The sequence below is a fragment of the Phyllobates terribilis genome, unplaced genomic scaffold (genome assembly GCF_046119375.1).
Source record: "Phyllobates terribilis strain yellow unplaced genomic scaffold, ASM4611937v1 Scaffold_8__6_contigs__length_399053987, whole genome shotgun sequence".
NCBI lineage: Eukaryota > Metazoa > Chordata > Amphibia > Anura > Dendrobatidae > Phyllobates > Phyllobates terribilis.
Window position 1 is genome coordinate 319,870,886 of NW_027362768.1, and position 14,452 is coordinate 319,885,337.

The 14,452-nt window shown below is 42.3% G+C and overlaps 1 protein-coding gene across 3 annotated transcripts in view; it reads right to left on the bottom strand.

Annotated features, from left to right (window-relative positions):
• Positions 1–3,033: 3,033 nt before the first annotated feature.
• The window catches only part of WNT5A (Wnt family member 5A), a 51,005-nt gene continuing 39,586 nt past the window's right edge, over positions 3,034–14,452 (bottom strand). For all 3 annotated transcript variants that reach the window (XM_073644590.1, XM_073644589.1, XM_073644588.1), the window contains exon 5: positions 3,034–4,230. In XM_073644590.1, coding sequence (XP_073500691.1) covers positions 3,772–4,230 — 459 coding nt within the window. In that variant the 3' untranslated portion in view covers positions 3,034–3,771. The remainder of the gene's footprint in view (positions 4,231–14,452) is intronic.

Below are 14,452 nucleotides of genomic sequence, written 5' to 3' on the forward strand. Positions count from 1 at the left end.
TTTCCGTGAGCACAGCCCGCACGTCGTGATAATCTCCATACATGACAGACACAGGACATGCCTTTATCAAACATTTATGGCAAGGGGGTATGCCAAAATATCTGGAATGGTAATATTCCATTAAGATCAGGCAGAAATTTCCAGGTGATCAGACATTGTCTAGCACAATCAGAATGCAAATAACCGACAGAGCAACATTGCATCATCGGGTCATGCTGTACTCAAGGCGATCTCTTTTTATAGCTGGGACTTGAAAATGCATTTGGAATATGATCTCATAGACTGTTGATATGCGACCAACTGACTAATTTGGGAATCATCGTAAAAGTGGTCTGTCAGTTGTTCTGACCCCTCAAAACAGAAGACAGCACTAAAAGGAGACTTGTAGAGCAGCAAAAGCTTGTCAGTGTCGGTGTGCATATTAGTTACGTAAGGCAGATAAAGAAGTTTTTAGCCACCTGTGATGAAGTGTCCTAGGCTCTCTACACTGAATGTTCCCCATCCCCTTCACTCTGCTCTCGACTGACCAATGTGTCGTCCATCTAAGAAATCGAGAGAGCAGAGGTGAGGGATTTGGGAACAATCAGCATAAAGAACTCAAGACTCGTTAAAGCAGGGAAAAGACACTTGGCATTGGGATGGGCAATCTTATTTCTGGCAATATTTTTTTTTTTTTAAAAAAAGGAGTATTTTTTTAGTCACTTTGCAAGTCATGTATCTAGAGGAACCAGTAGTTTTGAGGTTTCAAAACAGCAGACAGCCCCATTTTACTATCAGAATTGAGAAAGATATAATACAACAAATTAAAAATATAAATTTTTCTTCATCAGCAACAACATTCTGTAATTCTTATTAAAATATGAAATTGTAAAAAAAAAAAAAAAAAACTTTCAAATAAATCAGCTTAGTGATGAATCAATTATTTTTAGGGCTGATAGTATTATAGCCCTATGGTAAATCTATAAAATTATTAAAAAGAATAAATATATGCAGTGTTGAAATGTGTAAACCATTTCTAAAAAGACAAAAACTATTTAAAATGACACTTAAAATTTTGTTTTCACTTTAGATTATTTCCTAATAAATTGAATTGATCAATAGAAAAAAATCTTTTTAATTCATAAAAATGTGGCAAAAAATACTGAGCATTTACCTAAAAATAAAAAAGGAAACAAAAGGAAAAAAAAAAATAACGAAGACTCCCAGAAAGGAGTAAAAATGTTCTATTTAACAAAATACATCATTGACCATAATTCTAGTCTTCTTCCAAAATGTCAGCCCTAAGTGATATCCATTTTGTTTGTACTTTCTGGGCACGTTCCCAAAACGGAAGTTTTGTAGATGAAATTTTAATCACAAACACAGAAGACAAAGGAATAAACAGCAAAGTATAAAATATTATCTTTTATCACAGTTATTAGATTTGCGCCCACAATAAACTTAAGACATTTACAGTGTAATTAAAACTATTTGAATGTAGAAATGTTAAAAAAAAAAAGAAAAAAGGATTTTAATATTACTCAATGTGTAATGGTTTATTTCTAAATTTTAAAAGTTGTTTTTTTTATTAAACCAGCAGCTATAATCCTATTTCAGCGACGTGTATTCCCCCAACTGCGGCCAAAATGTATGCAAACTTCATATACAAATATTTTAATTATGTACATCTGAAATAATAATGGTTCCTTGACCTTTCTTCCTAAACTTGGTGAAGCCAGAATGTTAGCTTTGCTTCAGTTGCAGAAAGACTTTCGTAGCATTTTTTCTGTAGAAAAAAAAAACTTTTTTGAATTTTTGTATTAAATGCTTAAATGAAGCCACTTTAAAATAAAATTAGTTTTTTATTGTATATTTTTGTCTTTCATGATGTTCTTTTTGGTTGATTTTTTTTTTTTTAAACCAGCGAAATCATACAATATAGGGCTGCAAAATATGTACATTACATGTACAATATACAGGACAAAAAAAAAAAAGGAACATAGAATTTACATTTCTCAAGGACAAGTAAATATTTTACATTAAATAATTCTGAATGAATAGTCTGGACGGGTAAAAAAAAATTACTTAAAAAAATCTTGTAGTCAAAATATATATATATAAAAATATGATTGTTTTTTTCCATAATAAATCCAAACCATGATTTCATTAGTGCTTAGTGAAATTTAATGGTATTGTAGTTTTCTACAGATATTATGGTAAGCATGGGTAATAAATTAAACACATTTTCAACCGTTGTAAAAAAAAAAATTAAAAAAAAAAATGCTGTAAATGGGAGACAAAAATACATTTTTACAATACAACATGGAAATGTGAAATACTCGTGAATTATAAAAGTCCTAACTGTTGACTGGAGGAAAAAAAAATATTGCTGCTGCTTTTGTAAAAAGTTTTTGAAAGTTTTTAAAACTTTTTAGGGATATTTTCCCTAGTGATATTTATGGGGCTTTTTTTAATTAATAAAAATTAAATTGGTATGTAATGCCCTGCCAAAAGGAAATTAAAAAAAATTGGTTTCAAGTGCATTATATTTTGTGAAACCCACCCCTATTACTTGCTTTCCCCTCTACCCTAAAGGCCATGAAGCATTTATCAATATGTGCTTTAAACTATTTCAAACCCCTATGAAACCTGACACCAAAAGTGTTAAGATTCTGCAAAATGTATAACATGTCAAAAAAAGGGTATTTTGATTTTCCCCCTTTAAAATAAAAATCCCAAAACTATCGATTTGAAATAAAAAGGAAACGTTGCCTAGGTAAATGTGTAAATAAATACATACATTTAATTACTGGCAGTATTTAGGGTTATATATACATAAAGTCACAAAAGCTTTGAAATAGAAAACAGCAGACCACAATTTCCCATAAATGTAACCATATTGCATGTAAAAAGTTTAGTGTATAGTATTAATAGTATGTAAAAAGTATGACTTATTCTTAAAAAACTGCATATAATGACTTTCCTCACTGAAGAATTTTAAAATGGCTAAATACAGCATGACATACAAAAATTCTTTTTTTTTTCATGTTAGGGAAAGAAATTTTTTTGGAAAAACAGATCCAAAAAGTGAAATTATAAAACAAAAAAAAAAAAAGGTCAAATTTTTCACTAATTTTTCTCTCTTAACCATTCTAGTCTTAGAACGATGAAAGTAAAAATGAGCAGGATGAATACGTCAATATGAATTAACTTATGCCTGAATTAAATCGGTAATGTGTATGATGAATATCTGAAACATATAAGGTTTTTATGCAGAATACAAAAGTGCAATCCCAACATCTCCAGAGGTATCACACAACCTATAGTAGTTCCTAGTATTAAAAAACAAATAAAATGGCAGAGAAAACAAAAAAAATAAAATAACTTTGCATCTTAACTGTCGAACTGTGACATTTTTTGGAGTGAATTCTCCATAAACCATTAAAAAAAACAACTTTTTTTTCTATTTAATATAAAAAAAAAAAACTTGACTTCATCCGTCTGCTTCCCTCTCATCCATATAAACCTACTATACATGTTCTAAATCCAGAGCGCTTCAGTCTTAGTTTATCTAATTATATACTTTTTTTTTAAAGAAAAAAAGTCTTTAATTTTTGTCAATAAATATTTTTTCAGTTCATTTTTTTTCTATTAACCTGTTCTTTTCCAAGGAGAGGCTGTGTGATATGAAGAAAAAAATAGATCCAGTTGCTTTCTGTTTGCAACTCCTAAGTGACCTCTATAAATTAAAGCAGATATTCGATATTGTCCATAGTCGTTTACTTTTGCCTCTTACTTGCATACAAACTGGTCGACAATCTCGGTACATTTCTTGCATTTTACGTAACAGCACCAGTGAAACTTGCAGTGACATCTCTCAGTCTGTACTGTTTTGAACTGGTCGTACCCTCTACCACAACACATGAGCTCACAGCCGTCCATGCCCTCTGACGTTTTATTGCACAGCCTTCCTTGGGTTCCCAAAGACCCAGTGCTTTCATTGCGTACACAATAATCCGGACTTGGATCGATGTAAACCAGATCGCTCGTAGTGGGAACATTGAACTTGTTGTTGACTTGCACCAATTTTCCCCGACTGTTGAGTTTCATGGCTGCGGCACTGTCATACTTCTCCTTTAGTAGGTCTCCTACTTTCCGAAAGTCAGCTAGTTGTAGCCAACAAGTCTTAAGACTGCAAGAACCAGAGACTCCATGACATTTGCAGGCCACATCCGCCAATGCACTTACGGCCTGTAAATAGAGACACAAAGGTTAGTGTGATGGCTATATACAATTTCAGGGACACATACAGACATTAGACACAGACTAATTGGTTCATAAATTTTTAGAATTCTTTGGAATGTTTAATGAATCCCAGCGATTCTGAGATTGTACTTTATGTTCGTGGTAAATTTAGGGCTAATTTTTTTGCATTTGTGAAAATAATGGAATTTTGGCAAAAATGTAGCAAATTTCGCAATATCCTTAAACCAGTTAATCATGCTATACAAAATAATTTATAAACCACATTTCCCATACATCTATTTTACATCAGCATCATTTTTTTTAAAAAAAAATAATTGTTAGGAAGTTAGAAATGGTTAAAAGTTACAGCAATTTCTCCTTTTTCTAACAAAAATAAAAACATTTTTTGTAGAAAAAAAATTTTTTAGGGACCTCATCACGTTTGAAGTGACTTTGAGGGGCCTCTATGACAGAAAATACCCGAAAGTGACACCATTTTAAAAACTACACCCCTCAAAGTTTATTAACCCTTCAGATGCTTCACAGGAATTAAAGCAATGTGGAAGGAAAAAAATTAACATTTAATTTTCCCCACAAAAAAATTCATTTAGCCCCAAATTTTGCATATTCACAAGGGTAACAGGAGAAATTGCACAACAAATTTTATGGTTCATTTTCTCCTGAGTACACAGATATCCCATATGTGGTGGAGAACTACTGTTTGGGCGCACGGCAGTGCCGAGAAGGGAAGGAGAGCCATTTGATTTTTGGAGTGCAAAATTGGCTGGAATAGATAGTAGATGCCATGTCGTGTTTGCAGAACCCCTGATGCGCTTAAAGAGAGACCCCATTTTGTAAACTACACCCCTCAAGGAACTTATCTAGAGGTGTAGTGAGCACTTCTGACCCACAGGTGCTTCAAAGAATTTTATAACTTCAAGCCATGAAAAAAAATAATTTTTTTCCAGCAAAAATGTTGCTTCAGCCCCAAATTTTTCATTTTCACAAGAGTAACAGGACAAATTGCACAACAAATTCTATGCTCAATTTTCTACTGAGTACACAGATACCCCATATGTGGTGGAAAACTGCTATTTCGGCACACTGCAGGGCTCAGAAGGGAAGGAGCGCCAATTGAATTCTGGAGTGCAATTTTAGCTGTAACAGATTGTGGATGACATGTCACATTTAAAGAGCCCCTGGCATGCCAAAACAGCAGAAAACCTCACAAGTGACCCCATTTTGGAAACAAACTCTTGAGGAATTCATCTAGGGGTGAAGAGAGAATTTTTAACCGTCAAGGGATTCACAGAAATGAATAACATTTGGCTGAATCAATGGAGAATTACCATTTTTTTCCACTAAAATGTTACTTTGGCGTCAAGTTTTCAAATTTTATAAGGAATAATAAGAGAAAATGGACCACAAAATATGTTATGCAGTTTCTCCTGAGTACACCAATCTTACAGTTAGGTCCATATATATTTGGACAGAGACAACATTTTTCTAATTTTGGTTCTAGACATTACCACAATGAATTTTAAACAAAACAATTCAGATGCAGTTGAAGTCAGACTTTCACCTTTCATTTGAGGGTATCCACATTACAATTGGATGAAGGGTTTAGGAGTGTCAGCTCCTTAACATGTGCCACCCTGTTTTTAAAGGGACCAAAAGTAATTGGACAAATTAAATAATTGTAAATAAAATGTTCATTTCTAGTACTTGGTTGAAAACCCTTTGTTGGCAATGACTGCCTGAAATCTTGAACTCATGGACATCACCAGATGCTGTGTTTCCTCCTTTTTGGTGCTCTGAAAGGCCTTCACTGTGGTGGTTTTCAGTTGCTGTTTGTTTGTGGGCCTTTCTGTCTGAAGTTTAGTCTTTAACAAGTGAAATGCATGCTCAATTGGGTTGAGATCAGGTGACTGACTTAGCCATTCAGGAATATTCCACTTCTTTGCTTTAATAAACTCCTGGGTTGCTTTGGCTTCATGTTTTGGGTCATTGTCCATCTGTAGTATGAAATGACAACCAATCAGTTTGGCTGCATTTGGCTGGATCTGAGCACACAGTATGGCTCTGAATACATCAGAATTCATTCGGCTGCTTCTGTCCTGTGTCACATCATCAATAAACACTAGTGACCCAGTGCCACTGGCAGCCATGCATGCCCAAGCCATCACACTGCCCCTGCCGTGTTTTACAGATGATGTGGTATGCTTTGGATCATGAGCTGTACCACGCCTTCGCCATACTTTTCTCTTTCCATCATTCTGGTAGAGGTTGATCTTGGTTTCATCTGTCCAAAGAATGTTCTTCCAGAACTGTGCTGGCTTTTTTAGATGTTTTTTTTAGCAGAGTCCAGTCTAGCCTTTTTATTCTTGATGCTTATGAGTGGCTTGCACTGTGCAGTGAACCCTTTGTATTTACTTTCATGCAGTCTTCTCTTTATGGTAGATTTGGATATTGATACGCCTACCTCCTGGAGAGTATTGTTCACTTGGTTGGCTGTTGTGAAGGGGTTTCTCTTCACCATGGAGATTATTCTGCGATCATCCACCACTGTTGTCTTCCGTGGGTGCCCAGGTCTTTTTGCATTGATGAGTTCACCAGTGCTTTCTTTCTCAGAATGTACCAAACTGTAAATTTTGCCACTCCTAATATTGTAGCAATTTCTCGGATGGGTTTTTTCTGTTTTTGCATCTTAAGGATGGCTTGTTTCACCTGCATGGAGAGCTGCTTTGACCGCATGTTTACTTCACAGCAAAACCTTCCAAATGCAAGCACCACACATCAAATCAACTCCAGGCCTTTTATCTGCTTAATTGAGAATGACATAACGAAGGGATTGCCCACTCCTGTCCATGAAATAGCCTTGGAGTCAATTGTCCAATTACTTTTGGTCCCTTTAAAAACAGGGTGGCACATGTTAAGGAGCTGAAACTCCTAAACCCGTCATCCAATTTTAATGTGGATACCCTCAAATGAAAGCTGAAAGTCTGAACTTCAACTGCATCTGAATTGTTTTGTTTAAAATTCATTGTGGTAATGTCTAGAACCAAAATTAGAAAAATGTTGTCTCTGTCCAAATATATATGGACCTTACTGTATATACAACACTAGACACATCTTTCTATCCGAAGCAGAGTTGGGCGTCGCCTGAGCAGTGTGGTGCCGGAGTCCGTGCATGCGTATACCATACTATGGCGCCATTTTATTGAAGACCCTGTGTATGCAAATTTGCAGACACGCTGTTTTCAACAAAATGGCACTGGATATCACAGGATGAGCATACGTTGACTCCGGGACCATTGTATTGAAGAATTCTACTACAGCGTCAACATAACAGTGCGCACGCACTGTCCATCACCATTATCCCCATGCCCGATGCGTGCGCACTGCTATGTTGACGTTGTACTACATTGCTTCAATAAAATGGCGCTGGAGTCAACTCGTGCGCATATCGCGAACTCCGGCGCCATTTTATTGAAGACCCTGTATATGCGAATTCACAGACACAGTGTCTTAGAAAAAATGGCGCTGATAGCGCGTGCGTATACCACACTGACTCCGGTGTCATTTTATTGAAGAATTCTACTACAAAATTAACATAGCACAAAAATTCACCAATAAAAATGCTCACCACCTGGGCTTCGAACGGGTGCAATAGCTAGTACCGAATATGTGGTCGAAACTCCGGCTGCATGATGCGACCATTCAGCCTGACATCCAGCAGAGACACTGAGTAGTGTGTACAAGCTCAGCTCAGTGACTTGAAGTGCCGGGTATAAGGTGAGCGGAGTTCATAGCCAATGAACTCCATTCATCTCACTGACGTCAGCGCGAGAACTTTCTCACGGCGCTCGCGCTAATAGCCAATGAACTCCATTCACCTCACTGATATGAACTCCGCTCACCATATTCCCGTCACTGCAAGTCATTAAGCTGTAGACTACTAAGCTGTGACTGCGCACAGCTTAGTGTCTTTGCTGGATGTCAGGCTGAATGGACGCATCAGGCAACCATTCAGCCCGCCATCTAGATGTAGCAATGCTAGACGTGTCAAGGGACAAATGGATTATCTTATCTTCTCATCGGACAGGGGAGGAATATGGCGCTTTATTTTTTTGGCCTTTTACAGGGTACATGGGCTTCAATGGAACATCTTCTCATCAGACGGGAGTATAAGTTTGCTTTTTCATTTTTCTGGTTAAATGGGTAAAAGAGGGATGGGGAGTGTTTATTTCAATAAATGAGTGTCATTATTTTAAATAAAGGACTTTATTCTAGGTGTTTTTACTTACAATAAGACTATGGGGTTAGAAATGGGGGCGTCTTATAGACGCTTCTCCGTTACTAACCCCTGGGCTTGATGTCAGCTGCCAATACAAAGCTGATATCAACCCCAATACTATTATCCCACTTGCCACCGCACCAGGGAAAGTGGGAAGAGCGGAGGCTATGCACCAAATTTGGCGCATCTTATAAATTTGCCATTTCTGGGGCAGCTGAGAGCTGATGATTTTTAGTCTAGGAGGGGGGGGGGGGCAATACCCATGGCCGCTTCATAGCCTATTAATATCAGCCCGCAGCTGTCTGCCTAGCCTTTGCTGGTTGTTAAAATAGGGGTGAACCCACGTCTTTTTTGGGGGCCCCCATTTTAATAGCCAGTAAAGGCCAAGTAGCCTTAATAGCCTAGGAAGCTCCATGGGTATTACCCCCTTCTCAGGCTATAAACATCAGCCCCCAGCTGTCCACTTTCACTCAGCTGGTTAATAAAAATTTAGGTGACTTCACGCCATTTTTTTCTTTATCTTAGCAATAAATAAATTACATGTACAGTAAGCTACACACGTATTGTGCTAATTATATATGCCACTCACATATTTATATATAAATTCTGTGACAGTCACGCTTTGATTTTACTGTATGCGGCTGATGAAATATCGGGTTTTCTATGAGATGGATGCGTAAAAACTGGATGGCACTCGCATAGTCTGATTGCTGTGCGATTTTTTTTATTGCACCCATTGACTCGCATATGAGCAGGGACTCTCAGAACAACAGTAGTCAGAGAGCAATCGGTCATTTTTCTTGCAAATGAGTATGAGCCCTGTATCTTCAAATGACATGATTCGTTTGAAACCCCCGAGGGATCCATTCACTATAATGAGGTAGCAGAGTTACTCTGGACTCTGTCTGGCCTCTGTTCAGTGCTCTTCTTTTCAGAGGTGCACAAAACTGTGTCCAACGGCACCTCAATGCGCGGTTAAAAATACGGACATTGTCGGATCATACTGAATCAACAGTGTCTTCATCTGGCTCATTATAGGGAATCCTCCATCAGGGGTTCCATCTGAATCACGTATTTCAGAGATTTACACGGAAACCCTGGTGATCTATGTCGCTGTCATTATTAACAGTGGCTGTTAAACACGCTAGCACTGATCGTGGGCGTTGCTGCAGGGTGTCAGCACTCATAGCGCTGACACCCGCTTTTGATCGCGCCGACCCTCGGAGTTAGCCTGCATGATCGTCACGCCATACATGTACGGGAGTTTTCAGGAATGCACCTACCGAAGCAACATACATGTACGACAGATGTCGTGAAGGGGTGAAATTTTAACTAGAGATGAGTGAATATGTTGAAAGTCCAATTTGACAAATTTACCAAATTTTCCCAGAAAATTACATTTGTGGCAAAACAAAAGTATTTCAGTCTCCTATTGCTCAGAAAAACGTATATGGCACTATGCTGTTTTGCTCATAACATTTATATTCTTCGCTGCTATGTTGTCACACACTATCTACATTTTATTCAGTGTTTTATGACTTTCTTTCCCCATCTCTAAAGCTAAGCAGTCACTATCCAGATTCACCACAAAATGACTGCTGCATTCTCTTCTTCTGCTTTCATACAGGCTGATAGTCCCTCCTGATTACATGGTATGGCCCAGCCAATGTGTTAGCTGCAAGATATTATAGAGAAGCAGCCCAAGGTAATTTACCACTATTTTACACATCAGCCAGAAAAGGATTAACCATTTTAGACAACTCTTGTCAAGCATATTGCAAATAGTTCTAATTTACCGTTTTCAACAAATTCCTAAAAATTCAAAACAAATTTGATTCACTCATTTCTAATTTAAAATTTTCCATACTACAGATGTAGTACAATCATCAAAGGTCTGTTTAACAGAGTTTCCCTGGTGAAAAGAAAGAAAAATAGCTCTCTTCCCATAGTACAAAAAACGGTCTCTTCAGAGCCGCCAATTGATAGCTTCCCTCCTGCATGTCAGGATCAGAGTCTCTAGTTTGGCCGACAACCCAAATCATGTCTCAAGGTTCTATATTTTAGGGCAGGGGTGGGGAACCTTTTTTCTCCCATGGGCCATTTGGATATTTATACCATCCTTCAGGGGCAGTACAAATTGCGCTCTAACTCCGCTCACAAAATAAATCCTGATGATGTCACTGGTGTCAGGACGTAATCCTTTATTGCACGCGCTGCAGCATTCAGTAGTGTGCATGCTCACAGAGCAAGAAGAAATTAAATGGCAGATGGCCATAAAAACACAGGTGCCAGCTCAAGCACTGCAGTCCCCGGGAATCTCCCAGGTGTCGGAGAAAAGTCACCGCGGACCTGAGGTTCCCCACCCCTGCTTTAGAGTTTTTGCTTTTCATCAATACAGTAGTATGGTTCTGGATGGCTGCTTAATATGCTGAGAAGGTAACCTTAGGAAAGGAATTAATCATCTTATCGGAATCTTCAAAGCAATGCTATCTGAAAAGTGTACAGATATGCAATACTTGAGTGACAATTTTATTTCCTTCCGGACAGTGCTATACTTCATTTAAAATGTCTCCTAAGTGGTGTCACATACATGGACAGTCTGATGCCCGGTTGGCTCAATGAGCATGTGTAGGTGCAAGTGACTCGCCCCCTGGGCCGTGGGGCACTCGGAACCGGGCAATAGGGAGACGATGGGGGTAGCAGTGGCGACCCGGTCCCGTCGCTCAGGGTGGTCAGACCAGTGGCAGTCTTTTAGATGTTTTAGATAATGTCCGACTACGCCACCCGTGGATTGTGGTTATTAGGAACCGCCGCTGCAGGGCAGACCGCTGGGGCCGATGATGTATGCAGCTGGGATGGTGTGACTCCCCACGGGAAGAGTGCGGCCCCAGGGCAGTGTAGTGGATGGTGGGAGTGATAGTGGTGAGAGTCCCAGTACCGTTAGTGCTGGAGGAGCGAAAGAGCACACAGACAACGTACTGCAGTCCAATGTCTTTTACTCACAGTTCAGGTGCTCCGGGTCACTTCTGCGCAAGCAGTGACCACCCAAGCAGTGCGGTGTCCACCAGGTGAGGGGCTCGGTCAACCCCCAGGCAGTTCAGAAGCATGGCACAGGACCCCCTTCAATCCTTTCTCTGGCCTTCCTCACCAGTGACCCACTTTTGTCCAGCAGCCGCGGACTTGTGCGGGTAAACGTGGGCCCCGTTCTCCGCTGTCCTATATGGTGCCTTCCTAGCAGGTTTGATGAGGTGCTGCACCAATAAATGGTCACAGCCTCCGGTCTTTGGCTGAGGGTTGTTTCTCCTCCACCAACTTGGGATCCGGTACCCTTAATCTGCCTGACCCTGCACCCTGGATTCTCGTGGGTTCTTAGGGTCCCTTCCACTTTCTTGTTCCTGAGCCCTCCTGTTTCTCTGTCTCTTCTTCTCCTTTTCTGTTCTGTCTTCTCCTCCTTCCCTTGGCCTCTTCTCCAGGCCCACTTCTTCTCCTCTCAGGCTCCGGCCTTTTCTCTAGGCCTGCCTCTGAGCAGAGCTCCTACAGAGCCTCTGCTCCCTGTCTTCTCCTCTCTCTGCACAGACTGAACTGAACCCTGTTCTAAGATGGTGCCCACCTTTTATACCTCCCTCTAGCCATGAGCCCAGGTGACCAGCAACCAATGGGCTCCTTCCTACGCTCAGGAACCAACCCCTATCTGCCCCTACAGCACTGGGTGTTCCACCCCCCTCCCCACTCCAGTCAGGGACATAGTCGGTTGTGCCTGCACTTCTGTCTAGTGGGAGCACCGTTGAGCTGTCCCTCGGAAATGGGGTGTGTGTGCTGTATGCAGCCGAGTCCTGGTCCATGCTCCATCCTTACCCGGGAGTGGAATAGCACACCTCTGGCAGAGGTGCAATACCCCTGTAGCGGCCGAACCCTCGGGGCGCTACACAAGCAGTGCCCAAGTGTAGGTGCAAGCAGTGCCCAAGTGTAGGTGCAAATGTGGCACCCCAGGGGTCTGGTTTCCACAGTGATAGCAATATTACGTCTGAGAGCAGGTGGGAGGTCTCCTGGTCAGGAATCCTATGCATGCCACACCTCCTGCCCAGTCCTGGGAGGGGAAGAACTTCCCCTATATAAACTGGGGCTGAGGCAGGGTTAGAGAGGAGAGAAAGAGAAGAAGAAGAAGAGTCCCAGACAGAGACATAGTCTGGTCTGGAGAGGAGCAGCTATAGGAAAGAAAGATCAGGAGCTCAGTGGGAGCAGTGCTAAAAGGAGTCAGGGGCTGGAAGCTGTAGAGCTCGGCCTGATTGAAGAGTTCTCACCGGACCCGGAGTCCGAGGCTGTGGGGACTAATCCTTACCCAGCAGCAGAAACCGACCGGCAGGGGATTTCAGGTCCTCTGGCCAAGAAACCCGAAGGCACGGTCACACGCAAGGGACCAGCACCGCCGTCGTGGAGCGGAAGCTACCAGAAGGCCCCGAGTCACCGGCCATACGGGTGAGCACCACACGGTACACTCAGGGACGTGGGCTACTTTTACCCGCCTCTAGCAAGGTAGCCAGAAGAGTACAATTAGTTGGGGAGGCCTACAACTCCGCCTGGCCAGGGGAGATCCCATCTGCTCACGGACTGACCAGGCCCCGATCGCTAGCCAGTACTCCGGGAGGGTCTACCTTTGTCATCAGTAAAGACCCTGAACTACACCGCACCGTCTCTGAGTGGTTCCTGCTACCTGCATGCTATTCTGCTACCCCCTTCAAACACTTCGGCTACCCTGAGGCCTTACCCCTCCCGTTGGGGGTTATACCATCTACGCTGCACAATCGTACCACCGGCGTCAGCGGTCTGCCCTGCAGCGGCGGCCTCATAGCCGCATTCAACGGGTGGCGTAGTCGAACACCGTACCATCTTCTGCTAAACTCTGCCACTCAGCTTGACTCCCTGGGCACGGACCGGGTCACCGCCACGAGACTACTACCCCTATCAGATCCGGCTCCAGGTAGGCTCCCGCGTGCGCAACGCTGCGCGACTCAGGCCCAGGGGCGCGTCAACTTTGGCGTAGTCGGCAGGATTCCGTGCCCGCAACCACCGGGTACTGCGTGAGTGAAAGAAGACTGTTAAACTTACCTGTGGTGAAGATTCCCGCCATCCGGCGCCATCTTCTGCCTTCTTCCCGCCATCCGTGAAGTTTTCCCGCCATCCGGCGCCATCTTCTGCCTTCTTCCCGCCATCCGTGGAGTTTTCCCGCCATTGGACGCCATCTTGAAGACGCCGCGCGGGAAGAAGAGGGGCGTGGACTCTGAAAGCGCGCGAGAACTGAAGCCCCGCCTCACGTCAGGACGTTGCGTAAGGTCCTGGAAGGAGCCCAGCAGACGCCGACGTCACAGGAGCGCGACGGAAGGTCCTCAACCCTGACGATCCACTGCGGAACCGCGGCCTACGGAAGAGGATCATCGCAAGGTAGGCCACGGTCAACTAGGGGGGAGGAGGATGTCGGATACGGAGGAGAGCTTCACTGCCACCGCCAGCGCCGCCGCTGCTGCGGTCATGCCTTTCACCATGCCCTATATCCCGGGGGCAGCCTGGCTACCCCAGTACTCAGGGGAGTCACATACCCTGAATGACTTTAGAGAAAAGCTGGATAGCCTCTTCCAGGTGTACCCCCTCACAGAAGAGCAAAAAGTGAGCATCCTGGTGGCCCAACTAACCGGGGCAGCCCAAAGGGAGGTAAAGTCCTGGCCACCTGGGAGGAGGACTGTCGCAGGGATATTAACCCGGCTGAAGGACACCTTTGATACCCGCACCTCAGCCGAGATTAAGCTTAGATTCTACGGGTGCAAACAGCGAGCACATGAGAATATAAGGGACTATGCACTAAACCTACAAGAGGCCCTGAGAGCCATTAAGCAGGCAGACCCTGACAGCGTGGGAAATGAAGATAAGCTGTTGACC